Source organism: Heteronotia binoei, chromosome 13 (assembly GCF_032191835.1).
Source record: "Heteronotia binoei isolate CCM8104 ecotype False Entrance Well chromosome 13, APGP_CSIRO_Hbin_v1, whole genome shotgun sequence".
Taxonomy (NCBI): domain Eukaryota; kingdom Metazoa; phylum Chordata; class Lepidosauria; order Squamata; family Gekkonidae; genus Heteronotia; species Heteronotia binoei.
Window position 1 is genome coordinate 26,726,420 of NC_083235.1, and position 19,364 is coordinate 26,745,783.

Below are 19,364 nucleotides of genomic sequence, written 5' to 3' on the forward strand. Positions count from 1 at the left end.
GCAGCAGCCTCACCAGGCAAATCGGGCAAAGAGCGGCTCAGGTGCTGGCTGTGTGTGCAGGCTCTGAGGATTGCAAGCAGGGGGGAAATGGAGGGAAAGCCTAAAGGCGTGGGGGCCCACAGGCCAGTGCCTACTTGGCCTAATTGTTAATCCAGCTCTGCTGCTTGGCACAACTCTACCAGTAGGGTTGCCAATCCCCAGGTGGGGCAGGGGATCCGCTGGTTTGGAACCCTCCCCCACTTCAGGGTCATCAGAAAGTGTGTGGGGGGGGGAAGGAGGCAAATGTCTACTGGGCACTTGATTATTTACTATTGAGACCGATTTCCATATGGTATAATAATTGATCTGTGGGTATCTGGGGCTCGGGGGGGGGAGGCTGTTTTTTAGATAGAGGGACCAAATTTGCAGCACAGCATCTGATGCCTCTCCTCAAAACACCCTTCAAGTTTCAAAAAGATTGGACCGGGGGGTCCAATTCTATGAGCCCCCAAAGAAGCTGCCCCTATCCTTTATTATTTCCAGTGGTGGGAAGACATTTTAAAAGTGTGCGGTCCCTTTAAATGTGATGGCCAGAATTATGCTTGTGACAACCTTGCTCCTGACTCCACCCCCAAAGTCCCCAGATATTTCTTGAATTAGACTTGGCAACCCTATCTACCAGAGCAACTCCCTTTTCTCACTACACCCCCACACCATGAAGATCCAGTACTGGTGCAGGCAGGAGTTCATTTACTGGATTATACCAAGGCAAATGTCAAGGGGGGGGGGGGATGACTTGGTACAGTGGCTTCCTTTCCATCCCACTGCAGGCTCCTCTTCTTCTTGAAATTGTATTCCCAATGCTTCAGTGAACCAGTCATGGGGGGGGGGGTAAAGTGCCATGGGGGGCCTACAGTATGAATGGGGGACCTGGTGAAACACACCCTCCCCTTATTCCATGAGTGGAAGTGCTTACTGCAAGCAGCAAAGATGAAGGGATGCCAACCTCCAGGTGGGACCTGGGGACACCTCCAAAATCACAGCTCATCTCCACACTTCAGAGATCAATTCCCCTGAAGAAAATGGAGGCTTTGGAGAGTGGACTTCAGGGCATTGTACCCCACTGAGGTCCCTGTCCTCCCCAAGCCCCATGCCCCAATCTCCAGGAGTTCCCCAATCCAAATCTGGTAACCTACCCCTCATCCCCCACCAATGACCAAGGGGGATCTGGCAACCCTAATCTAAGCTCCAGTTGGGACTTGCAAGATGGGGCTTGCTGAACAATATGGACAAAACTCAGTGCTTTTAATAGGTGCTTAATTGGCAGAAATCAGCTGGCATAAGTTTTTCTTTCGCTGTGTCTCATGCTGCAGAAAGAACTTCCTTAGTTGATTTCTTTCTGTTAAGTAGTTGCTAAATACAGAGAGAGAGGCTATCAGTACCAAAACAATGATCTTAAGTGTGGGAGGAGGGAGAGTATGTGAATTTTGGGTTCTTATTAGTCTAGTTGTATGATAGGCAGGTACAGGGCTTTTTTTTTTTTTTGTAGCAGGAATTCCTTTGCATATTAGGTCACACACCCCTGATGTAGCCAGTCCTCCAAGAGCTTACAGGGCTCTTAGTACAAGGCCTGCTATAAGTTCCAGGAGGATTGGCTACATCAGGGGTGTGTGGCCTAATATGCAAAGGAGTTCCTGCTACAAAAAAAAGCCCTGGGCAGGTAAGTCTGGGGATGGGCTCCAATTTAGTGCTACTTTTTAGAGTACTTTGCATATTCTGTGCCTCCCTGGGGTCATGTAGTACTGTTTCCAGTGGTTTCTAGTGACCCCTCAATGACCCATTTGTCAACTCCAGCATAATTTAATCTCTTTTGCTCTTCTGCAGCTCTCTGGTCTTTTCACAAGTGCTGTAGTCCTGGTTGTGCTGATGTGGATCGGGCCACTCTTCTACTACTTGCCCAAGGTTAGCCAGTTGAGAGGGTGGGGTAGGGAGAATCCAGAAGACCCTCCATTTTCCCCTGATCCCAGAATAAATTATGCCTATCAACGATATGCAGGCAACTTTGATGAATTTTTGCAACGTGCTCTAACTGCAAGTTTGTGGTGTCCTTTCTCTCTTTGCTACCCTCTTTGATGCACCATTGCTGATGGAACAGTTAATGAAAAGAGTGCTAAGTTTCCATCCAATTCTATACAGATACATCCAAGCCCATTAAAATTGGTGAGCTTAGATGCCTTCAGCTCTGATGTACAAGGCCATGCCTGAGAGACAAGGACTGAACATGGTTTGTCAGCCATTGGCCTAAGAACTTAAGAACACAAGAGGAGCCTTGTTGGATCAGGCCAATGGCTCATCCTAGCCAGAACTCTGAGTCAAAAGATGGCCAAAACCCAGGTGCCATCAGGAGGTCCACCAGCAGGGCCAGAACTCTAGAAGCCCTCCCACTGCCCCCCCTCCCAGCACCAAGAATACAGAGCATCACTGCCCCCAGACATGGTGTTCCATCTGTAAAAGGTAAAGGTAGTCCCCTGTGCAAGCACCAGTCGTTTCCGACTCTGGGGTGACAGTTTTCACGGCAGTCTTTTTACAGGGTGGTTTGCCACTGCCTTCTCCAGTCATCTACACTTTACCCCCAGCAAGCTGGGTTCTCATTTTACCGACCCCAGAAGGATGGAAGGCTGAGTCAACCTTGAGCCGGCTACCTAAACTCAGCTCTTGCCGGGATTGAACTCAGGTCGTGAGCAGAGAACTTGGACTGCAGTACTGCAGCTTTACCACTCTGCGCCATGGGCCTCCTATATATTATAGCTAATAGCCACTGATGAACCCCTGCTCCATATGTTTATTCAGTCCCTTCTTGAAGCAGTCTATGCATGTAGCCATCACCATTTCCTGAGGCAGTTAATTCCACATGTTTTAGGGAGGAAGGCTGAAGCTACTTCTCCCCATATCTCATGGTTATGGGCAGAATATGGCCTACACGCATTTGGAAGGCACAAAACTTCCTTCATGCATCTGATTCAAACTCCTCATGTCATTCACTGAGAAACCAAAGGGCCTTGTGATGTGTGGCTTTGGCTCCTAGTCTGGAGAAGTGACTACAGTCTCTGGGACTGGGGAGTCCTGGGTTCAAATCCCCACTCACTTATAAAGGTCCCTAGATGTCCACAGGCTAGTCACTTTCTCTCAGCCTAACTTAGTCATGGAATTGTTACGAGAAGAGGGAGGGAGGCCAAAGACACCACCCCGAGCTTCTGGGAGAGCAGATGAGATTAAAAAATAAAATACCATGGATATTACAGCAGGCTTCTCTTTTACATCTAGGCTGTCCTGGCATGCATCAATGTCACCAGCCTTCGCCAGATGTTCCTGCAGTTCCAGGACCTTCCTGAGTTGTGGAGGATCAGCCACGTTGACTTTGTAAGCAGGGAATGGGCCAGTCATTGTTAGACATCAAGCGATGCATGTGTTTCTCCCCTCTCCCAAAACTGTCAGTCTTTAGCAAGAGTAATTTTGTAGAAAAATAGGTGGCGGAGCTCATCCAGGGTTTGTTATGCAGCTGCAACTGCTATTCAATGGACAAGGTAGGTAGGTGGGGAGGAGGAAGGGGGCCGTCAGAAAGGTTCCAGAGCTACACTCCTGTGAGCTCCTGCTGAATTCAAGGCCTGGGCTTTGGCAATTGGAACAGACCAGTGCTCTCCACTTGGGTGTCTGCAGTCACTATGGTGTCCTCCAGAGTTTTCCCAGTGCCCTCTTGCTGTTTGAATCTGGAGGATAAAATCTTAACAGCCCTAAATGGAGCAGAAAAATACAAGCAACTTTCCAGTTGCTTGACTCTCAAAGTGCTGAACTCATCCAGCCATGGATGTTGACTTTCTCACCTCTTTCTGCCATCTGGCAGAGAGCAGCTCCTTCTCTGAGCCCAGATAATGCCTCTTCCCTAAAGGAGTGGATCCCAGTTTTCTTCCACTACCTCGGTGCAGGAAGTTCTTCAGAAGAGCCCAGGAGACATTACCTTTAGTCCAAAAAAGGCATCTATTCAGAAGCAGCACCTTCCATCATAGGATAGTGCTTGGCTTGGAACCTCCCAACATTGGGTGGATTGGCCCAAGCACTCCATCGCAGCCATTTTGTGGAGTGGTTTAATCTAGGTTTAACCTTACTGCTGGTGGGGGAATCCTGGAGCTGTTCCTACAGTCTTCTGCTGTGTGTGCTTTGTGTGCGCAGCGCAGTGACATCACTCAGAAGTGGCATCATGGCATCATAGACGTCACATGTGATGCTCTAGGTCAGGAGTGACCAAAGTTGCTTAATATAAGAGCCACATGGAATGAACATCAGATGTTTGAGAGCCGCAAGGCAAGAAAGGAAGGCAGATAGATGGGAGGGAGATGTGGAAAGAAAGCATCTTTAACTTTAAATGCATTCTCCAAGCCAGCCACCAAGGGGGGGGGGGCTTTGAGAGCCGCACAATGTGTGTGAAAGAGCCCCATGTGGCTCCCGAGCCGCAGTTTGGCCACCCCTGCTCTAGGTTTTGAGCAAAAACGAAACCGTAGAGCTTGCCACAATGTCCCCAATGTGATGACATCACTTCCAAGTGATGCCACTGCATCAGGGATGTCGTGCAATGACAACCCTGTTTGGGGGTGGTGTTCCCCCTTCCAGCCAACTGGCTGATGGTGGATTGGAGCCCAGAAGACCGGGGATCCCCTGGCCAGACTGGGGGTCTGGCAGCCCTAGTTTAGTCCCATTAACCCATGGCAGCCATTTTCTGGATTGGTAAATTGTGGTGACATGCATTACCTTTTCAACATTTAAGAACTACTCACAGGCTGGAGATTCCAGAATATATTTTTAGATAAAATCTACTTTTTAAATTGTAGGATTTTAGATTCCACTTATTATGGTCAAATCTGTTGTGACAAAAGTAACCAAGGTGCATTATAGTTCTGATGAATTACGGTCTTGCACAGGGCTTTTTTTGGCAGAAAAAGCTCAGCAGGAACTCATTTGCATATTAGGCCACACCCCCTGGCACCACCGTTGTTTCACGCAGGGCTTTTTGCAGGCGCTTATTCGCATATTAGGCCACACCCCCTGATGCCAAGCCAGCCAGAACTGCGTTCCTGTGCGTTCCCACTCAAAAAAGGCCCTGGTCTTGCTGATGAAAAGCTCATGCTTTCCCAATTTGTTAGAATTTAAGGTGACACAGGAGGACTCTTTGATGTTTGTATTATGGATACAGCCAGGGGCCTCATCATACTGGACAGTCATGGCATGGTCAATATCTCCACTGAGATGATGTGGAGTTTTTAAAGTGGCCACCCTTTAGCTATTGGGTGAATGGGACCCAGCTTTTTGAAACCCGTTTTGTCATGGAGCAATAAGTCCTTTTGTAAGGCGTTCCATGTAGATTTCACCTGGTGGAATTTCAAAAACTGCCCCATGGCAGAAGGATGGGGTTCATTGAATTGAACCTAAGTGGGCAAAGGGTGAGAGGTAAGACTGGGACAGAAAAAGATTGGACTCCTTTGCCAGGGTCATCACTGATAATAGGATTTGGCAGGAAGGCGGTCTCAGCTTTATATCTCAAACTTCTAAGCTTTGGTTCCCTTTCCCTGTGACTCAAACACCTTTTCTTGTCTCTCATAGGCTGCCTGGGTGGTCACATGGCTCTCTGTAGTTGTGATCAATGTAGACCTTGGCTTGGCAGTGGGAGTGATATTCTCCATGATGACAGTGGTGTGCCGCACACAGAGGTACTTGGACCTTCTCCAAGCAGGGGCTTTCACAATGGTCCACATGGTGGCTTCCTCTCACACTTTATTGGACTCAGCCCCCTCCCATGCCAGAGGGCTTTGGGGGGGCTTTAAAAATGGTAATCGATATATTGCTACAGCATTAAGCTACAGCGATGCAGCAGTTATGGATTCTAAGCTATAGTGGTGGAAAGCAGGGCTTTTTTGGGTAGAAAAAGCCCAGCAGGAACTCATTTGCATATTAGGTCACATCCCCTGATGGCACCATTGTTTCACACAGGGCTTTTTTGTAGAAAACATACAACAGGAACTCATTTACATATTAGGCCACACACCCTGGTGCCAAGCCAGGTGGAACTGCGTTCCTGTGCATTCCTGCTCAAAAAAAGCCCTGGTGAAAAGCACCATCAAGTCTCAGATACCTTGCACAGAGGTGGTTTGCCATTGCCTGCCTCTGCACAGTGACCCTGCTATTCCGAGGTGGTCTCCCGTCCAATTATCAACCAGGACCCACCCTACTTAGCTTCTGAGATTCTGACAAGATCAGGCTAGCTTGGTCTATCTAGGCCAGGACATTCCAAGTTAGTTCTGTAGTTTAAGGTATAGTTTAAACCATCAATTGCTGTATTGCTGCAGTTTGTGCTATCGCTACCGGCCCCTGGGGAGGGTGGGGAAATGGCAGCTGTGGGCAAGCAAGGAAAATAGTGTCAGTGTGGATGGGACTTGCAGAAAGGCACACCTTGCTTCTGTTAAATAGCGATTCAGACTGCTTTCCTTCAACACCACTCTTTTATTAGCAAGAACAGTCAGAAGCAAACTGGCAACGACGACAAACTATATCCATTTAGAACAGAGGAAACCACAGGCAGGCACTCACCAATCCTGTTCTGTTCTCCAGGATCCTTCATTTGCGTTTATTTGTTAAGCGTTTACATGCCTAGCGTCCCAATTGGCCGGTTCCAATTGGAATGCAGGCTTCAGGATCCTGGTTTGCAATAAGTGCCTGTCTCAAGTTCAGGAAATAGAAACTCAGTAAAACTCAATACACAATACCTTCCATGCAGGGCCAGCGCTGGGGTTTTTGCCGGCCCAGACAAGGCTCTGCCCCCCCACCCTCCAGTGGGAGAGGACCCCAGTGCCAGCCCAAATTGGGCTCCGTTTGCAAGGAGGGCTCCTCTTAAGGAGATCCCATGATCTGTTTCATGGGATCATCCCCTCCAAGTAATAAAAGCAGGGCTGCAGCATTTCATTGGTGGAATCAGTTAGATTGATCAAAATATGATCAAGTTGCTATTTTTTTTTTGTTAGGGCAGTATGCATGCTATACTTGCAGTCAGAAACACCGACGTTACATGTTTCATCACTTAAAAGATAGGAAGCAACCATGTTAACAAGCAGACCTGGTGCCATGAAGTTAACTTCAATTGTCCTGGACATTTTTACAACTATTTTCTTTTACAGCTATTTTTACAGCTGTTTAAGGGTCGCTTTTGGGGAGGAGGATTTTTGGGGGCATGAGCGTGTTTGCTTGTGAGCATGCATATGCACCTGGAAGTCCTGGCAACCTCTGGTGACTGACCCCTATTGTGGGCCTGGAGGATATTCAGAGAGGTGGCTGAATAAAACCGACCCCAGTCTCCTGACTCTGGTATTCTAAGGAGGTCTCCCATCCAGTTACTTACCAGAGTCAATCCTGCTTAGCTTCCAAGATCTGATGAGACTGGGCTTGCCTGAGCTGTCCACGTCAGGCTACAAAGTTAACTTCAGAACTGGCCTGTACGAGGAAACTAGGAAACCATCTCTGATTCCTGAAGAGCCTGTGTTTGCTTGGGGTGTAGGGTTGCCAAGTCCAATTTAAGAAATATCTGGGGACTTTGGGGGTGAAGCCAGGAGATATTAGGAGTGGAGCCAAGATCAAGGCTGTGACAAGCATAACTGAACTCCAAAGAGAGTTCTGGCCATCACATTTAAAGGGACAGCACACCTTTTCAGTGCCTTCCTTCCATAGGAAATAATGAAGGATAGGGGCACCTTCTTTTGGGGCTCATAGAATTGGACTCCCTGGTCCAATCGTTTTGAAACTTGGGGGATATTTTGGGGAGAGGCACTAGATGCTGTACTGAAAATTTGGTGCCTCTGTCTCAAAAAACAGCCCCCCCAGATACCCACGGATCAATTCTCCATTATTTTCTATGGGAATAAATCTCCATAGGGATAACAGAGTTCCCAACAGACATTTCCCTCCCCACCCCCCGCTTTCTGACGACCCTGAAGCATGGGGGGGGGGGCTCCAATCCAGGGGATCCCCTCACCCACCTGGGGATTGGCAACCCTATTGAGGCGTTGGGGAAGCTCTGCCCACATGCATTCAAGCCTGGTTTTATTATGTTGCCTACAGGGCCGAATGTTTGGTGCTGGGCAGGGCAGCTGACACAGAGATCTACAGGCCTGTCAAGGAAAATAGCAAGGTAAGGCTGAGCAAGATTCAGATGGTGTCATGATCTGTGCTGTGCTGTGAGACAGAAGCCTAGTGGGCCTAGGGAGCCTGTGAGGCCTGTATCGCAGTAGGGACAGCCTACAATCCCTAGAATGTTTGGCACTGGTTTTAGCCAATCGGCATCCAAGTAGGCTCTGAGAATTGCTTAAAAGCTCTCTCAAGAGACAAACATGGTTCTTTCCTCCTGTGAGGTCAAACAGGGAGGATGGCTGATGTTTAGGAGAGAGACTCTCACTCTGAGGGACAGAATGAGCAGGCTGAGGCCTGGTGACCTAACTGACTAGGGACAGTTAAGTTAGTTGTGTTAGGGACTTTATTTTCCTTTATCCACGTTCCTATGTAGTTTTAAAGCACCTTATCTGTTCGCTTGTCCTTATTGATTTTCCTGTTTAAAATAAACCTTTTTATTGTTCTTTGTTACTCTGCCTGGTGTACATGCCTATTTTCTTGGCCAAAGCCAAGGGACCCTAATTCCAGAGGGGTGGTAGCGTCAGGTGGCACCCCCATCTGGGTCATGACAGATGGGAACACACACCATGCAGCTCTAGGGAAACCTGGATGTGTCCACACTCTTCTGGCCCTGTTCACTTGATGGCAGAGCTGCTAAACCAGGCAGTTCCTTCTGGAGGGAGAGACTAGAAGGAGCTGCAGGTAAATTCAGGAACTGACTGACTGACACAAAAGCCACAAAAAGCAACACATTCTTTTGGCCCCTGGGAATGAATGAAATGTTCTGGAGTTTAATTTTTTGGGCTATTTGGTCAACACAGAAGAGTCTTGCTCAGTCATAGAAGCATGATACTGAGTTCCAGGGATTTTTTTGTAGCAGGAACTCCTTTGCATATTAGGCCACACACCCCTGATGTAGCCAATCCTTCAAGAGCTTACAGGGCTCTTAGTACAGGGCCTACTGCAAGCTCCAGGAAGATTGGCTACATCGGGTGTGTGGCCTAATATGCAAAGGAGTTCCTGCTATCAAAAAAGCCCTGCTGAGTGCAGTAAATAAATCTCCCAAGAAGTATATTGCGAAAAAAGTAAAACGTGCATTTATTAAAGTAGATCCAGTTCACATTCAGGTTGCTGTTGAAAGAAGAGAAAGAAGCTTAGTCTAAAGAGTACTTTCCCTTTCGCAAATGACCAGCTTGTCCAGCATCATGTGTGTGGGAGTAGGAGGACATTGTCTCCACAGGAGAGATCTGCAAAGACATGTGTCTCTATGGAAGGCCACGAGAAGAAAGTGAGAGGACAAAGCGAGAAAGGGAGGAGGGGTCAGAAGGCAGCTCCAAGGTTAGGACAAAGAGAGACATTCTGTTCAAAGAGATAACACCTACAAACCCTTAGAGTGATGTAGTTCCCTCTAGTGCCCAGGCATGCTGAGTCGCTCACTCCAACAGAATTACGGCTAAGCATGCAGCCCAAGTTTTTAAGGTATGTTCCCCCAAATCCAGTCATTTTGGGAAAAAAGGTGGGTTTGTTTTCTTTGTTATTGGAATAAATAAATAATTTATTTCTATTTCTATCCCGCCCTCCCCGCCTAGGCGGCTCAGGGTGGCTAACAACATTTCAAACAATTAACATAGATAGATAAAACTTTAAATTTAACAATTAACATTTTTAAACATAAAAACCAGTCAATTAAATTAAAATACATAGTTCAAATTGTATTAAATGTATCTGGCAGCAATAAAATTGCCAGTTTAAGTGGTTCCATGATCGTATTATGGAATAGATTTGGGGGATCACGGTAGACTGTCATCAATTGTTTTTCCCCAAAAAATATTTCATAGATGTAGTCTTTCATGGGCTATACCTCTACAAGCAATATAAAAAAAATGATGAATGTATTTTAAATACCATGCCTGAGGGGCAGATGGTGGAGGGCAGATGTCCTGCACAAGCACACTGTAATGGATCTCATATCCTTTCTTGTCTCCCCCCTCCTTCTTTTTCAGTGCTTTGAGATCCCAGGGATGAAGATTTTAAGCTACCAGGCCCCCATCTATTACGGGAACCGCAGTTTCTTCCGTGACACTCTGAGCCGTCTAGTCGGGCTGAGCCAGGAACGGGAGCCATACGAGGATCAAGGCCCAGATATCAAGATGCATATCAGCACTGTGGTAGGAACTCCTGGTGATCAGTTGTAACAGCGGGAGATCTCCAGTCACCACCTGGAGGTTGGCAACCCTAGTCCCAGTGCATTAACAAAACCAAAATGGAGCTGACTCCAGGGCTGCGATCACACACACACACACACACACACACACACAATAATGCACTTTCAATCCACTTGCAATGCACTTTCCAACTGGCTTTTATTGTGTGAACTGGCAAAATTCAGTTGGAAAGTGCCTTGGAAGTGGATTGAAAGTGCATTATTTAGTGTATGTAATAGCAACCTAAGAGTTCACAATCATGTAAACGGGTTATGGATTGGAATTAGAGTGGAAAATCTCACTTCTGCATGCTTTTTCTAAGTGAAAATTGTTCCTTTTTTCCTCCTAGGAAAGCAGCATCTCAGTCCTAGACAAGAAACCCGACTCAGGTATGGCAAGATTATTTTCTTTGCCCAGGGCAAAGGCTTTTTGAACTCTGCAGCAAAATGCGATTTGGAGTAGAAAACTGGCAGGCAGGGGAAAAGCTGAATGCTCCCTTTTGCCCTCATGTGTAACAGACAAGCAGGGCTCATCCTTCGCTGTTGAATAGCAGAGGAGTTGGGGGGAAATCTGGGATTTTGCAACTGGAGAACTCATATTTCACAACTGGAAATATGCTCAGATGCATACAACTCTTGTTCTGCTCTGCTTTTGAAGGATAGTTTGGACTCATGCGGTTAGTGGCTGAGTGGTGGCGTCCACAGGAGGTGGTGGCGTCCACAAGCATAGCCACCTTCAAGAAGGGGTTAGATAAAAATATGGAGCAGAGGTCCATCAGTGGCTATTAGCCACAGTGTGTGTGTGTGTATATATATATATATATATATATTTGGCCGCTGTGTGACACAGAATGTTGGACTGGATGGGCCACTGGCCTGATCTAACATGGCTTCTCTTATGTTCTTATGTTCTTATGAGTGAGCGTGGGATCTGTTTGAATCCCACAGAGACTTTCTAGGGATCCTTCCATCCATGGACTGCAACTTCTCTTGCCTCTCTCCTCCTGCTACAGCTCCAAAATGCTGCTTCTTACGGACAGGGGACCCCTTCCCTTCCTGAACGATGCTTTGGAGGGCATTTTGGGCAGCAGCAGGAAGGGGAAGACAAGAAAGTCAGGCTCTGCTGATGAAAATTTGTCCACAAGCAGAAATGCTCCGTGCGACCCAGTCCATCAGCAAGACACACTAGGAAGATGTGAAGATGTAGAGGATGACTGAGCCATGTACAGTCAAGGTGTCCCATCGTCTTGTGAATGTGGCCCAAACAAGGATGTTTGTGGCATACAGTTATGCCTACTTTATATTGTATAGTTTTCTCAAAATTTCAGTCAAGTTAGCTTTTCCTGTGCAGTTGTGAAACCTTTTGCCTTTTTATCTAATTCTGCACAAGAAATTTCTGCCTCCAGGAAGTGTTGGCAGGTCACTGATTCAGGAACTGAGACTTCTGTGCTGAGTTATCAGTGATGGGTGTGGGGGAGTGTCTTTGGGGCAAAATACCACAACTGCACAAGTTTTCCTCTGCACCAAAGTTGGCTGATAAAGGGAGAGCCTTTGAGCATGCTTAGAGCGGTACTTGGCTAACTTCCAGTATAACTGCAGAGATCCACTTTGGTTTGTGGCTGACCCTGTGGTCCATCTCATTTGCACTTGCAGATACAGCTGTACAGGCTGTGGTTCTTGACTGCAGCGGAGTGGCCTTTGTTGACTCAGCTGGGGCACGTCTCCTTATTCAGGTACCATTTGGAGGGAAGGGAGATTCTTCAAGTTTAAAAAATGAGTGCTGAAGCCCCAGTGGTCAGTGGATGGAATCCAGCCTGTCTCGTGTAGTGGTTAAGTGTGCAGACTCATATCTGGGAGAACTGGGATTGATTCCCCACTCCTGCACATGCACCTGCTGGAATGGTCTTGAGTTAGTCACAAGTTCTCTTAAGAGCAGTTTCTGTCAGAGCTCTCTCAGTTCCAGCTACCTCACAGGAGGGAAAGGGAAGGGAAAGGAGATTTTCACTACTCTTTCAGGTAGCGAAGAGCGGGGTATATATCCAATCTCCTCCTCCTGACTCCAGTCGGCCTTTGCTCAATGTAAAATATGACCACTATTTAAGTTACACTTGTAAACTTATAGGAAAATGAACTGACAGTTTTCACATTATGAGGGAGGTGTACAGTTTTCACATTATGAGTGGAGACACCCAAAGGGTCAGTATTAGAACTGGTGGTTATTTATTTGACTTGTTCAAGGATTTGTGTATAGGGGGGAAACAGGAAGTGGCCCCCATTGCCAGGATGTGACATAAAGACTGCATCTCCTCCTGGTGAAAACTGCCACAGATGACAATATGGTTTGAGAAGTCAGGAGTTATCCTTTGATTGCAGGGTTCTTCCAGTGGCAGCATTCTATGAATGAGAAGATTACGGTGTCCCGGGTCCTTAGACAGTCAGAGAGGTGCTGAAAGGGACCCATGTGGGCAGATGATGGTTAAAGAAAGACACTTCTGAGATTCCCTGATAATGGCTTACTTTACTTTGCAGGTGTGCATTGAATGCCAAAAAGCAGGCATGCAGGTGCATTTAGCTGCTTGCAATGGTAAGTGGGCAAGTTTTCTTGTCCCCGCCATTCATTCTTTGAGGCAATGTTGTATTATTGCAAATGGTTTTTTGGGGGGAGGGATTATGACATAAAATAGAAGTTCTTCAGTCCATTTCATACATTATACAGAGGTGAACTCAGGTGTGCCACTGGCTGGGTGCTCAGCCGGGATCTGCAGTTGGACTTGCCTCCCTGACTGGTACACCCGTATGCAGAGGTTTTTTTGTAGCAGGAATTCCTTTGCATTTTAGGCCACACCCCTGATATAGCCAATCCTCCAAGAGCTTACAGGGCTCTTCGTACAGGGCCTACTGTAAGCTCCAGGAGGGTTGGCTTCATTAGGAGTGTGTTGCCTAATATGCAAAGGAGTTTCTGCTACAAAAAAAGCCCTGCCTGTATGATATGCTCATTTATTGTATCTAGTATCGAGATATGTCACAGACCTTGAAGTTCTGTACCTGAAACTTGAGATTTTATGTAACCCTGAAAAGAATCTTCAGACAGGAGACCCCGCCATTGCTATCAAAGTGCTCTTTCCTTGAACAAAAATAGCCCACTGCCTACAGTGATTATAAGCCCTGGCAGGGGGAAACAAAGATGCTCATATTGTTTGTGCCTTTCTTCCCTACTGGCACTCAAAGCCACTCAGGAGGAACATTTTAGATCAGGGAAACTGTGCACTTTTCTTAGGGAATCTTCCCTGTTGTTTCCCCAGTGCCAGACCACCAGTCATTTTTAGCTGGGGGAGTGGGGAATGGATGGCTTTTGGAGCCAAATTATATAGTGGCAGTCCTGAGTCTGGAACTCTACTTCTATGGATAGTTTGGTCCTTGAAGTTTTAATTTTTTTAAGGTGTATGCTTCAGAATCGGGTGGAATTCTGATGTAGCCAATTCTTTAAGAGTTTACAAAAAAGAGCCTTGTAAGCTCCAGGAGGATTGGCTACATCAGGGTGGCCTAATATGCAAAGGAGCTCCTGCTAGAATTCCACCCCTGTTCAGAACTACTTGGGTACACACCTAAATATTTTATGTGCAATGCCACACAGATGAAAGGCTCAAAGTGACCAGATGGAGATCACACTGTTCATTCTGAAAATGCAAATAGAAGACCTGTGCAGCCTCAATTTGCCTCAGGCCTGTGCAAGGAAGGGAGGGGGTTTCAACCTCTGCTTAGTTTTGCTATTCAAAACTAGACCCGCCCCTCCATTAACATTTTGAAGGGGGAAAAGATGTATTCCCTCCCCTTTAAAAAACCTAACACAGAAAGCATGGTTTTGAATAGCATAACTGTGGGGGGAGGGTTGAAGGGTTAATCTCTCCCTTGTTTACTCGCTGTCTTCCCTGTTCAGCTCGTGAGGCAAATTTCAGCTGCCACTTGCATTTTATGGACTGAAGCTTTATTATTTTCTTCACCTCATATTTTTAAGTCCTGAGGAACAAGCCTATTGTAGGAGTAGTGGGTAGCTTCTTTGCCTATTTACTGTCCGCACAAGGGTCAGTTCACACCTGCTTGTAAATCACCTTTAAAAAAAAAACACTTGATGCCTCATTGATGAATGTGTGAATTGTCTTCACTGAGAAGCCCTTTGTATTAGGAAATTCTGTGGAGTTTTGGTTAACAGTGACTCATTCTCAAGTGCCAATCACCCACTCAAAAAAGCTGTGATGCCAGCCCAGGATAACCATCTCCCTTTGTTTCTGCCTCTCCAAACAGCAAATGTCCTGCGCACCCTCAGCTTTTGTGGCCTCCTGCATCATCTACACCCACAGCAGATTTTTGTCACTGTTCACGACGCAGCCTCCTACCTTCAGCAGACCACGGTAAGAGGCCAAAAGCCCAGAGAGGCAAGGCCTGTGTCTCTCCTCCCTGGTTCAGTATTACTTTCTCTTGTGGATGGTTTTTTGCTTGGAAAGATTTTAAAAAGGGGAACAGCTCTTGGGTTTGACTCAGTTTAGTCTTCTGCTGTGCCCTCAAGGCCAGTGGGCAAAAGGGCATCTCCTTGTGTAAGCTTTTCCCCGAGAAAGGAGTCTATCTAGCTTTGCTCCTGACCCAGCTTACTAACACTTGCATTGAGAAGATACTTTGCAGTTTTTAAAATGTTTCATGTTTTAAGGTAAACTGCTATTATAGAATCATAGAGTTGGAAGGCACCTCCAGGATCATCTAGTCCAACCCCCTGCACAATTGGGTTGAAATTGTTACATTTATTTATTTGTTGGATTTATATCCTGCCCTCCTCACCGAAGCAGGCTCATTCCCTATCATATAGGCTGGCATTGTTATCATCTCCATAATGTAGGGCCTCTTTTGCATTTTTGTTTTTCTCACTTCTGTGTCCCTATCGGTTTTGGGATGAAGGGACTGTTTCTCTTCCACATGTGTTTTGCTCCCTCTAGTGGTTGATTCCATATTACATTGCTGTATGTCCAGCATAAAAACTTGCCATATAAAGCTATAGGTTTTTATTTCAGACATACAGCGATGTAATATCAAATTGACCCCTAGAGGGAGCAAAACGCATGCAGAAAAAGGGGAGCAAAATACATGCGGTGCAGAAAAAGGAAAAATAAGCCAAGGTAATAGTGACACTTCAACCTTGCTGTTCTTTTGACCATAATAAATGTGATTGATTGACTGAATCGTGGCACACAAGCAAGGAAAATGAGAATGTGGAAGAGCCCTAAGGTGTGGGGCTGAGGCTGAAAACATAATACCCATTTATTGTTTATTTAGCATATGTACAGGACTTTTTTTGGAGCAGGAACGCCTTTGCATATTAGGCCACACCTCCCTGATGTAGCCAATCCTCCTGGAGCTTACAGTAGGCCCTATACTAAGAGCCCTGTAAGCTCTTGGAAGATTAGCTACATCAGGGGTGTGTGGCCTAATATGCTAAGGAGTTCCTAGTACAAAAAAAAAAAAAGCCCTGTATACATATGTGTATGTGTGTGTGTGTGTTATGTGCCATCAAGTCACTTCCCATTTATGGCAACCTTAGAAGGTTTGCCATCTCTGGGTTGGGAAATTTTTGGAGATCTGAGAGAGAGCTGGGGATGGAGCTTGGGGAGGGAAGCTAGCTCCCTAGCTAGATATCTAGCAAGTTTGTTGATCAAGAAGGGATTGGAACTGTGGACCTACTTCATTCAGTCAGTCAGTTTTGGCCATAATTGAATATGGACTTCTTTGAAAAGCCACTTCAGAGAGGTAGGAAAATTAAGACCCAATGGTGAGGGAAGGTATTGAAGAGCCAGGAGGTCTTTTCCCCTTCCCCCCTCTACCATCCCATCTTTATAGCCCATCCAGGAAGCATCTCCCCCTTCCCTCGGCATGTTTGTCTACTTGCAGTTGTTCCCCTGTGCTGTGTCTATTCCTTTTCAAATAGAAGAGCTGGAGGCTTCTGTGACACAGATCTGTATATGCAGGGGTGGAATTCTAGCAGGATCTCCCTTGCATATTAGACCACACACCCCTGATGTAGCCAATCCTCCAAGAGCTTACAAAAAAGAGCCTTGTAAGCTCCAGGAGGATTGGCTACATCAGGGGGTGTGGCCTAATGTGCAAAGGAGCTCCTGCTAGAACTCTGCCCCTGTGTATAATGGGACAGAAGTCCAATGGCAGCATAAAGATGAGCAACATTTTATCCTGAGATGAGGTTTTGTGAGTCAGAGCTCACTTCCTCAGATGCCATTGCCTCTGAAGGAGCGAGCCCTGCAAGCCTCACAAAAGATCTTGTGCTGGAATAAACCAGTCTTTAAGGTGCCACTGAGCTCGTGTTGAATTTCATTGCAATAGACTAACATGGCTGCCTCCTCTGGAATTTGCGTAAGTGTCAACAGGCCCAGCTGTTCTACCCCATCCCGTAATGGACAGTGGATCTTAAGATCTGGATCTTTGGAGCAGCAATGTTGATGCTTTGATTGTTAGACAAATAAGTGGGTTCTAGCCTTGGCCTAGATAGCCCAGTCAAGCCTGATCTTGTCAGATCTCGGAAACTAAGCAAGCTTGACTCTGGCAAGTACTTGGACAGGAGACCTCCTTGGAATAACAGAGCTGAGAGGCAAGGGCACGCTTTATTCAGCCACCTGTCTGAGTATCCTCCAGACCCCCAGTAGGGATCAATCACCAAAGGTTGCCATGACTTCCAGGTCACCAGAGGTCATCATTCACCATGACACAGTCACATGCATGCACACACATGCATATATAAAATATTTTTAAAACCCACCAAAAATAAGTGGGTTCTAGATCAAATCAAGCCTGAGCTCTCCCTGAAAGCTAAGATGACTACACTGAGGCTATTGTACTTTGGTCACTCTGTGAGAAGACGAGTCACAGGAAAAGACAGTAATGATAGGAAAAGTTGAAGGCAGCAGGAAGAGAGGAAGACCCAAGAAGAGATGGATTGACTCAGTAAAGGAAGCCACAGTCCTAACTTTACGAGATCTGAGTAAGGCTGTTAACAACAGAACATTTGGGAGGTAATTCATTCATGGGGTAGCTATAAGTTGGAAGGGACTTGATGGCACTGAACACACACAGCCTCTTTTGAGAACAAGGATACAGAGAAGAGCCCTTTAACTTGCCTTGGAAGCAAGAGTTCCTCTGAAAAGGGTACCCAGACGCAATGTGGGACACTGTCCCTTTGGCTGCATTTGGACATCACAAGAAACTGCATTTCAGCTCCAGTCTAGCACAGTGTGCACAAATATAACTCATTTGCCATGCCCAGATGCACCTGAACCTGGTTTGATTCCCCACTCCTCCACTTGCAGCTGCTGGAATGGTCTTGGGTCAGCCATAGCTCTTGTAGGAGTTGTCCTTGAAAGGACAGCTACTGTGAGAGCCCTCTTAGCCTCACCCACCTCACAGGGTGTCTGTTGTGGGGGAAGAAGAGATAGGAGATTGTGAGCTGCTCTGAGACTCTGATTCAGAGAGAAGGGCAGGGTATAAATCTGCGCTCCTCCTCCACCTCCTTCTTCGCGAAAGCAATCTTCAGTTGCCCAAAATGGCTGGGTGGTTGACTTGCCACCACCCCACAAACCTGGACATACAATTGACTTGCCACCACCTCACAAACCTGGATTCTAAGATGGCGTTCAGCCCCATTTTAAGATCCTGATTTTGTGTGTGTGTGCATTTGGACATTACAGGCATGTGGATTTCATTTCAACAGAAGTTTGTTTGCACACACCATGCTAGAAGTACATGGGGTGTACAGGGGGAGTGCAGAGGCAAAACAAACAAATAGTACTTATGCCAGTCTCGGCAACCTGGGGCTTGATAGTGACTTCATGTGCCGGAGGGAGACAGCCTCTACGAGCTGCTAGGAGACGGATTAACCTGTCTCAGCTCAGCCAAGGAGGAGGGCCTCCTCTGGGTACAGAAGGAAGGGGAAACTTTACCTCCAACAGATATGAAGAGAAACCATCAGTGAAGAGACTGATTGAGATGCAGGACTGGAGGTCTCTCCCTATAAAGAATTTCCCTGCAGGGGGAGTGCTGAACCTAGCAGTTTTTCTCTGAGCTTCCTCCTGATGTAATTTCCTGTTTGCTTTCTTTCCATGGGTTCACAGAGCAACTGCTAGTGAGGAATCCACCCAAGTGTGTTCCTTTGATTGGTACAAGAGCCAACTCAGTAAGTGCAATACTAGGCTCGGTGCATGTGTTCAGGGCCGGCCCTAGACTGTCTGGCATCCTAGGCAAGGCTAACTTCTGGCATCCCGCACTGATAACATCACTGAGTCACATGGAGGGCACCCAGTTTGGCACCCCCAGAAGGCCAGCGCTCTAGGCAGTTGCCTAGTTTGCCAAGTGGCAGGGCCAGCTCTGCATGTGTTGAGACTGTGAAGACTGGTTTATTTCTGTCATCAAGGATGAGAAACCTTCTACTCAGATACTAGGCTGTGTGGGGTGGATTTGCCCTGATAATGTACATGACGGAGAACTGTTCTACGGTCTCTTCTTAGGAAACTGTGGAGCAGAAGGACCCCACCATCTGGGTATGACGCTTAGGTGTTGAGGGCCAAGGACCGTATCAAACTGACTCACATGTGCCAGGCTGAGATCGGCGAGACATACGAAGGGCAGCTGGCTGCCTCTGAGACATACAAGGTTCTGCCTGCCAAGATGGAGCGCTGGCTTGCAAGGAAAGACAGCCAAGGAGGAGACACTGAAGATAAAAACAGGCAGCAGAGCGGGTCAGGCAGAACCTTCTCAGCCACTAAGCTCCTTTTCCGTGTTGTGACCGGGATGGCCAGATGTAGCTTGAACTAGCCCGTCACTCCAGCACCGGAAGGAACATCTGTATCATGGACCCTTCTAGCCCAGCTCCCATCACTCTGGATTGCAGGAAGGAGGAACCCACACTGCAGTTGCCAGCTGAACCCCA

General features: G+C 46.8%; 1 protein-coding gene across 1 annotated transcript in view; it reads left to right on the forward strand.

Annotated features, from left to right (window-relative positions):
* The window catches only part of LOC132581312 (solute carrier family 26 member 10-like), a 35,954-nt gene extending 16,824 nt beyond the window's left edge, over nt 1-19,130 (forward strand). Inside the window, exons 9-18 of the mRNA XM_060252501.1 lie at nt 1,864-1,941; nt 3,304-3,399; nt 5,632-5,738; nt 8,137-8,206; nt 10,188-10,352; nt 10,738-10,777; nt 12,041-12,120; nt 12,917-12,971; nt 14,690-14,796; nt 18,943-19,130. Of these exons, the coding sequence (XP_060108484.1) occupies nt 1,864-1,941; nt 3,304-3,399; nt 5,632-5,738; nt 8,137-8,206; nt 10,188-10,352; nt 10,738-10,777; nt 12,041-12,120; nt 12,917-12,971; nt 14,690-14,796; nt 18,943-18,981 (837 nt within the window). The 3' untranslated portion in view covers nt 18,982-19,130. The remainder of the gene's footprint in view (nt 1-1,863; nt 1,942-3,303; nt 3,400-5,631; nt 5,739-8,136; nt 8,207-10,187; nt 10,353-10,737; nt 10,778-12,040; nt 12,121-12,916; nt 12,972-14,689; nt 14,797-18,942) is intronic.
* The last annotated feature ends 234 nt before the right edge of the window (nt 19,131-19,364 follow it).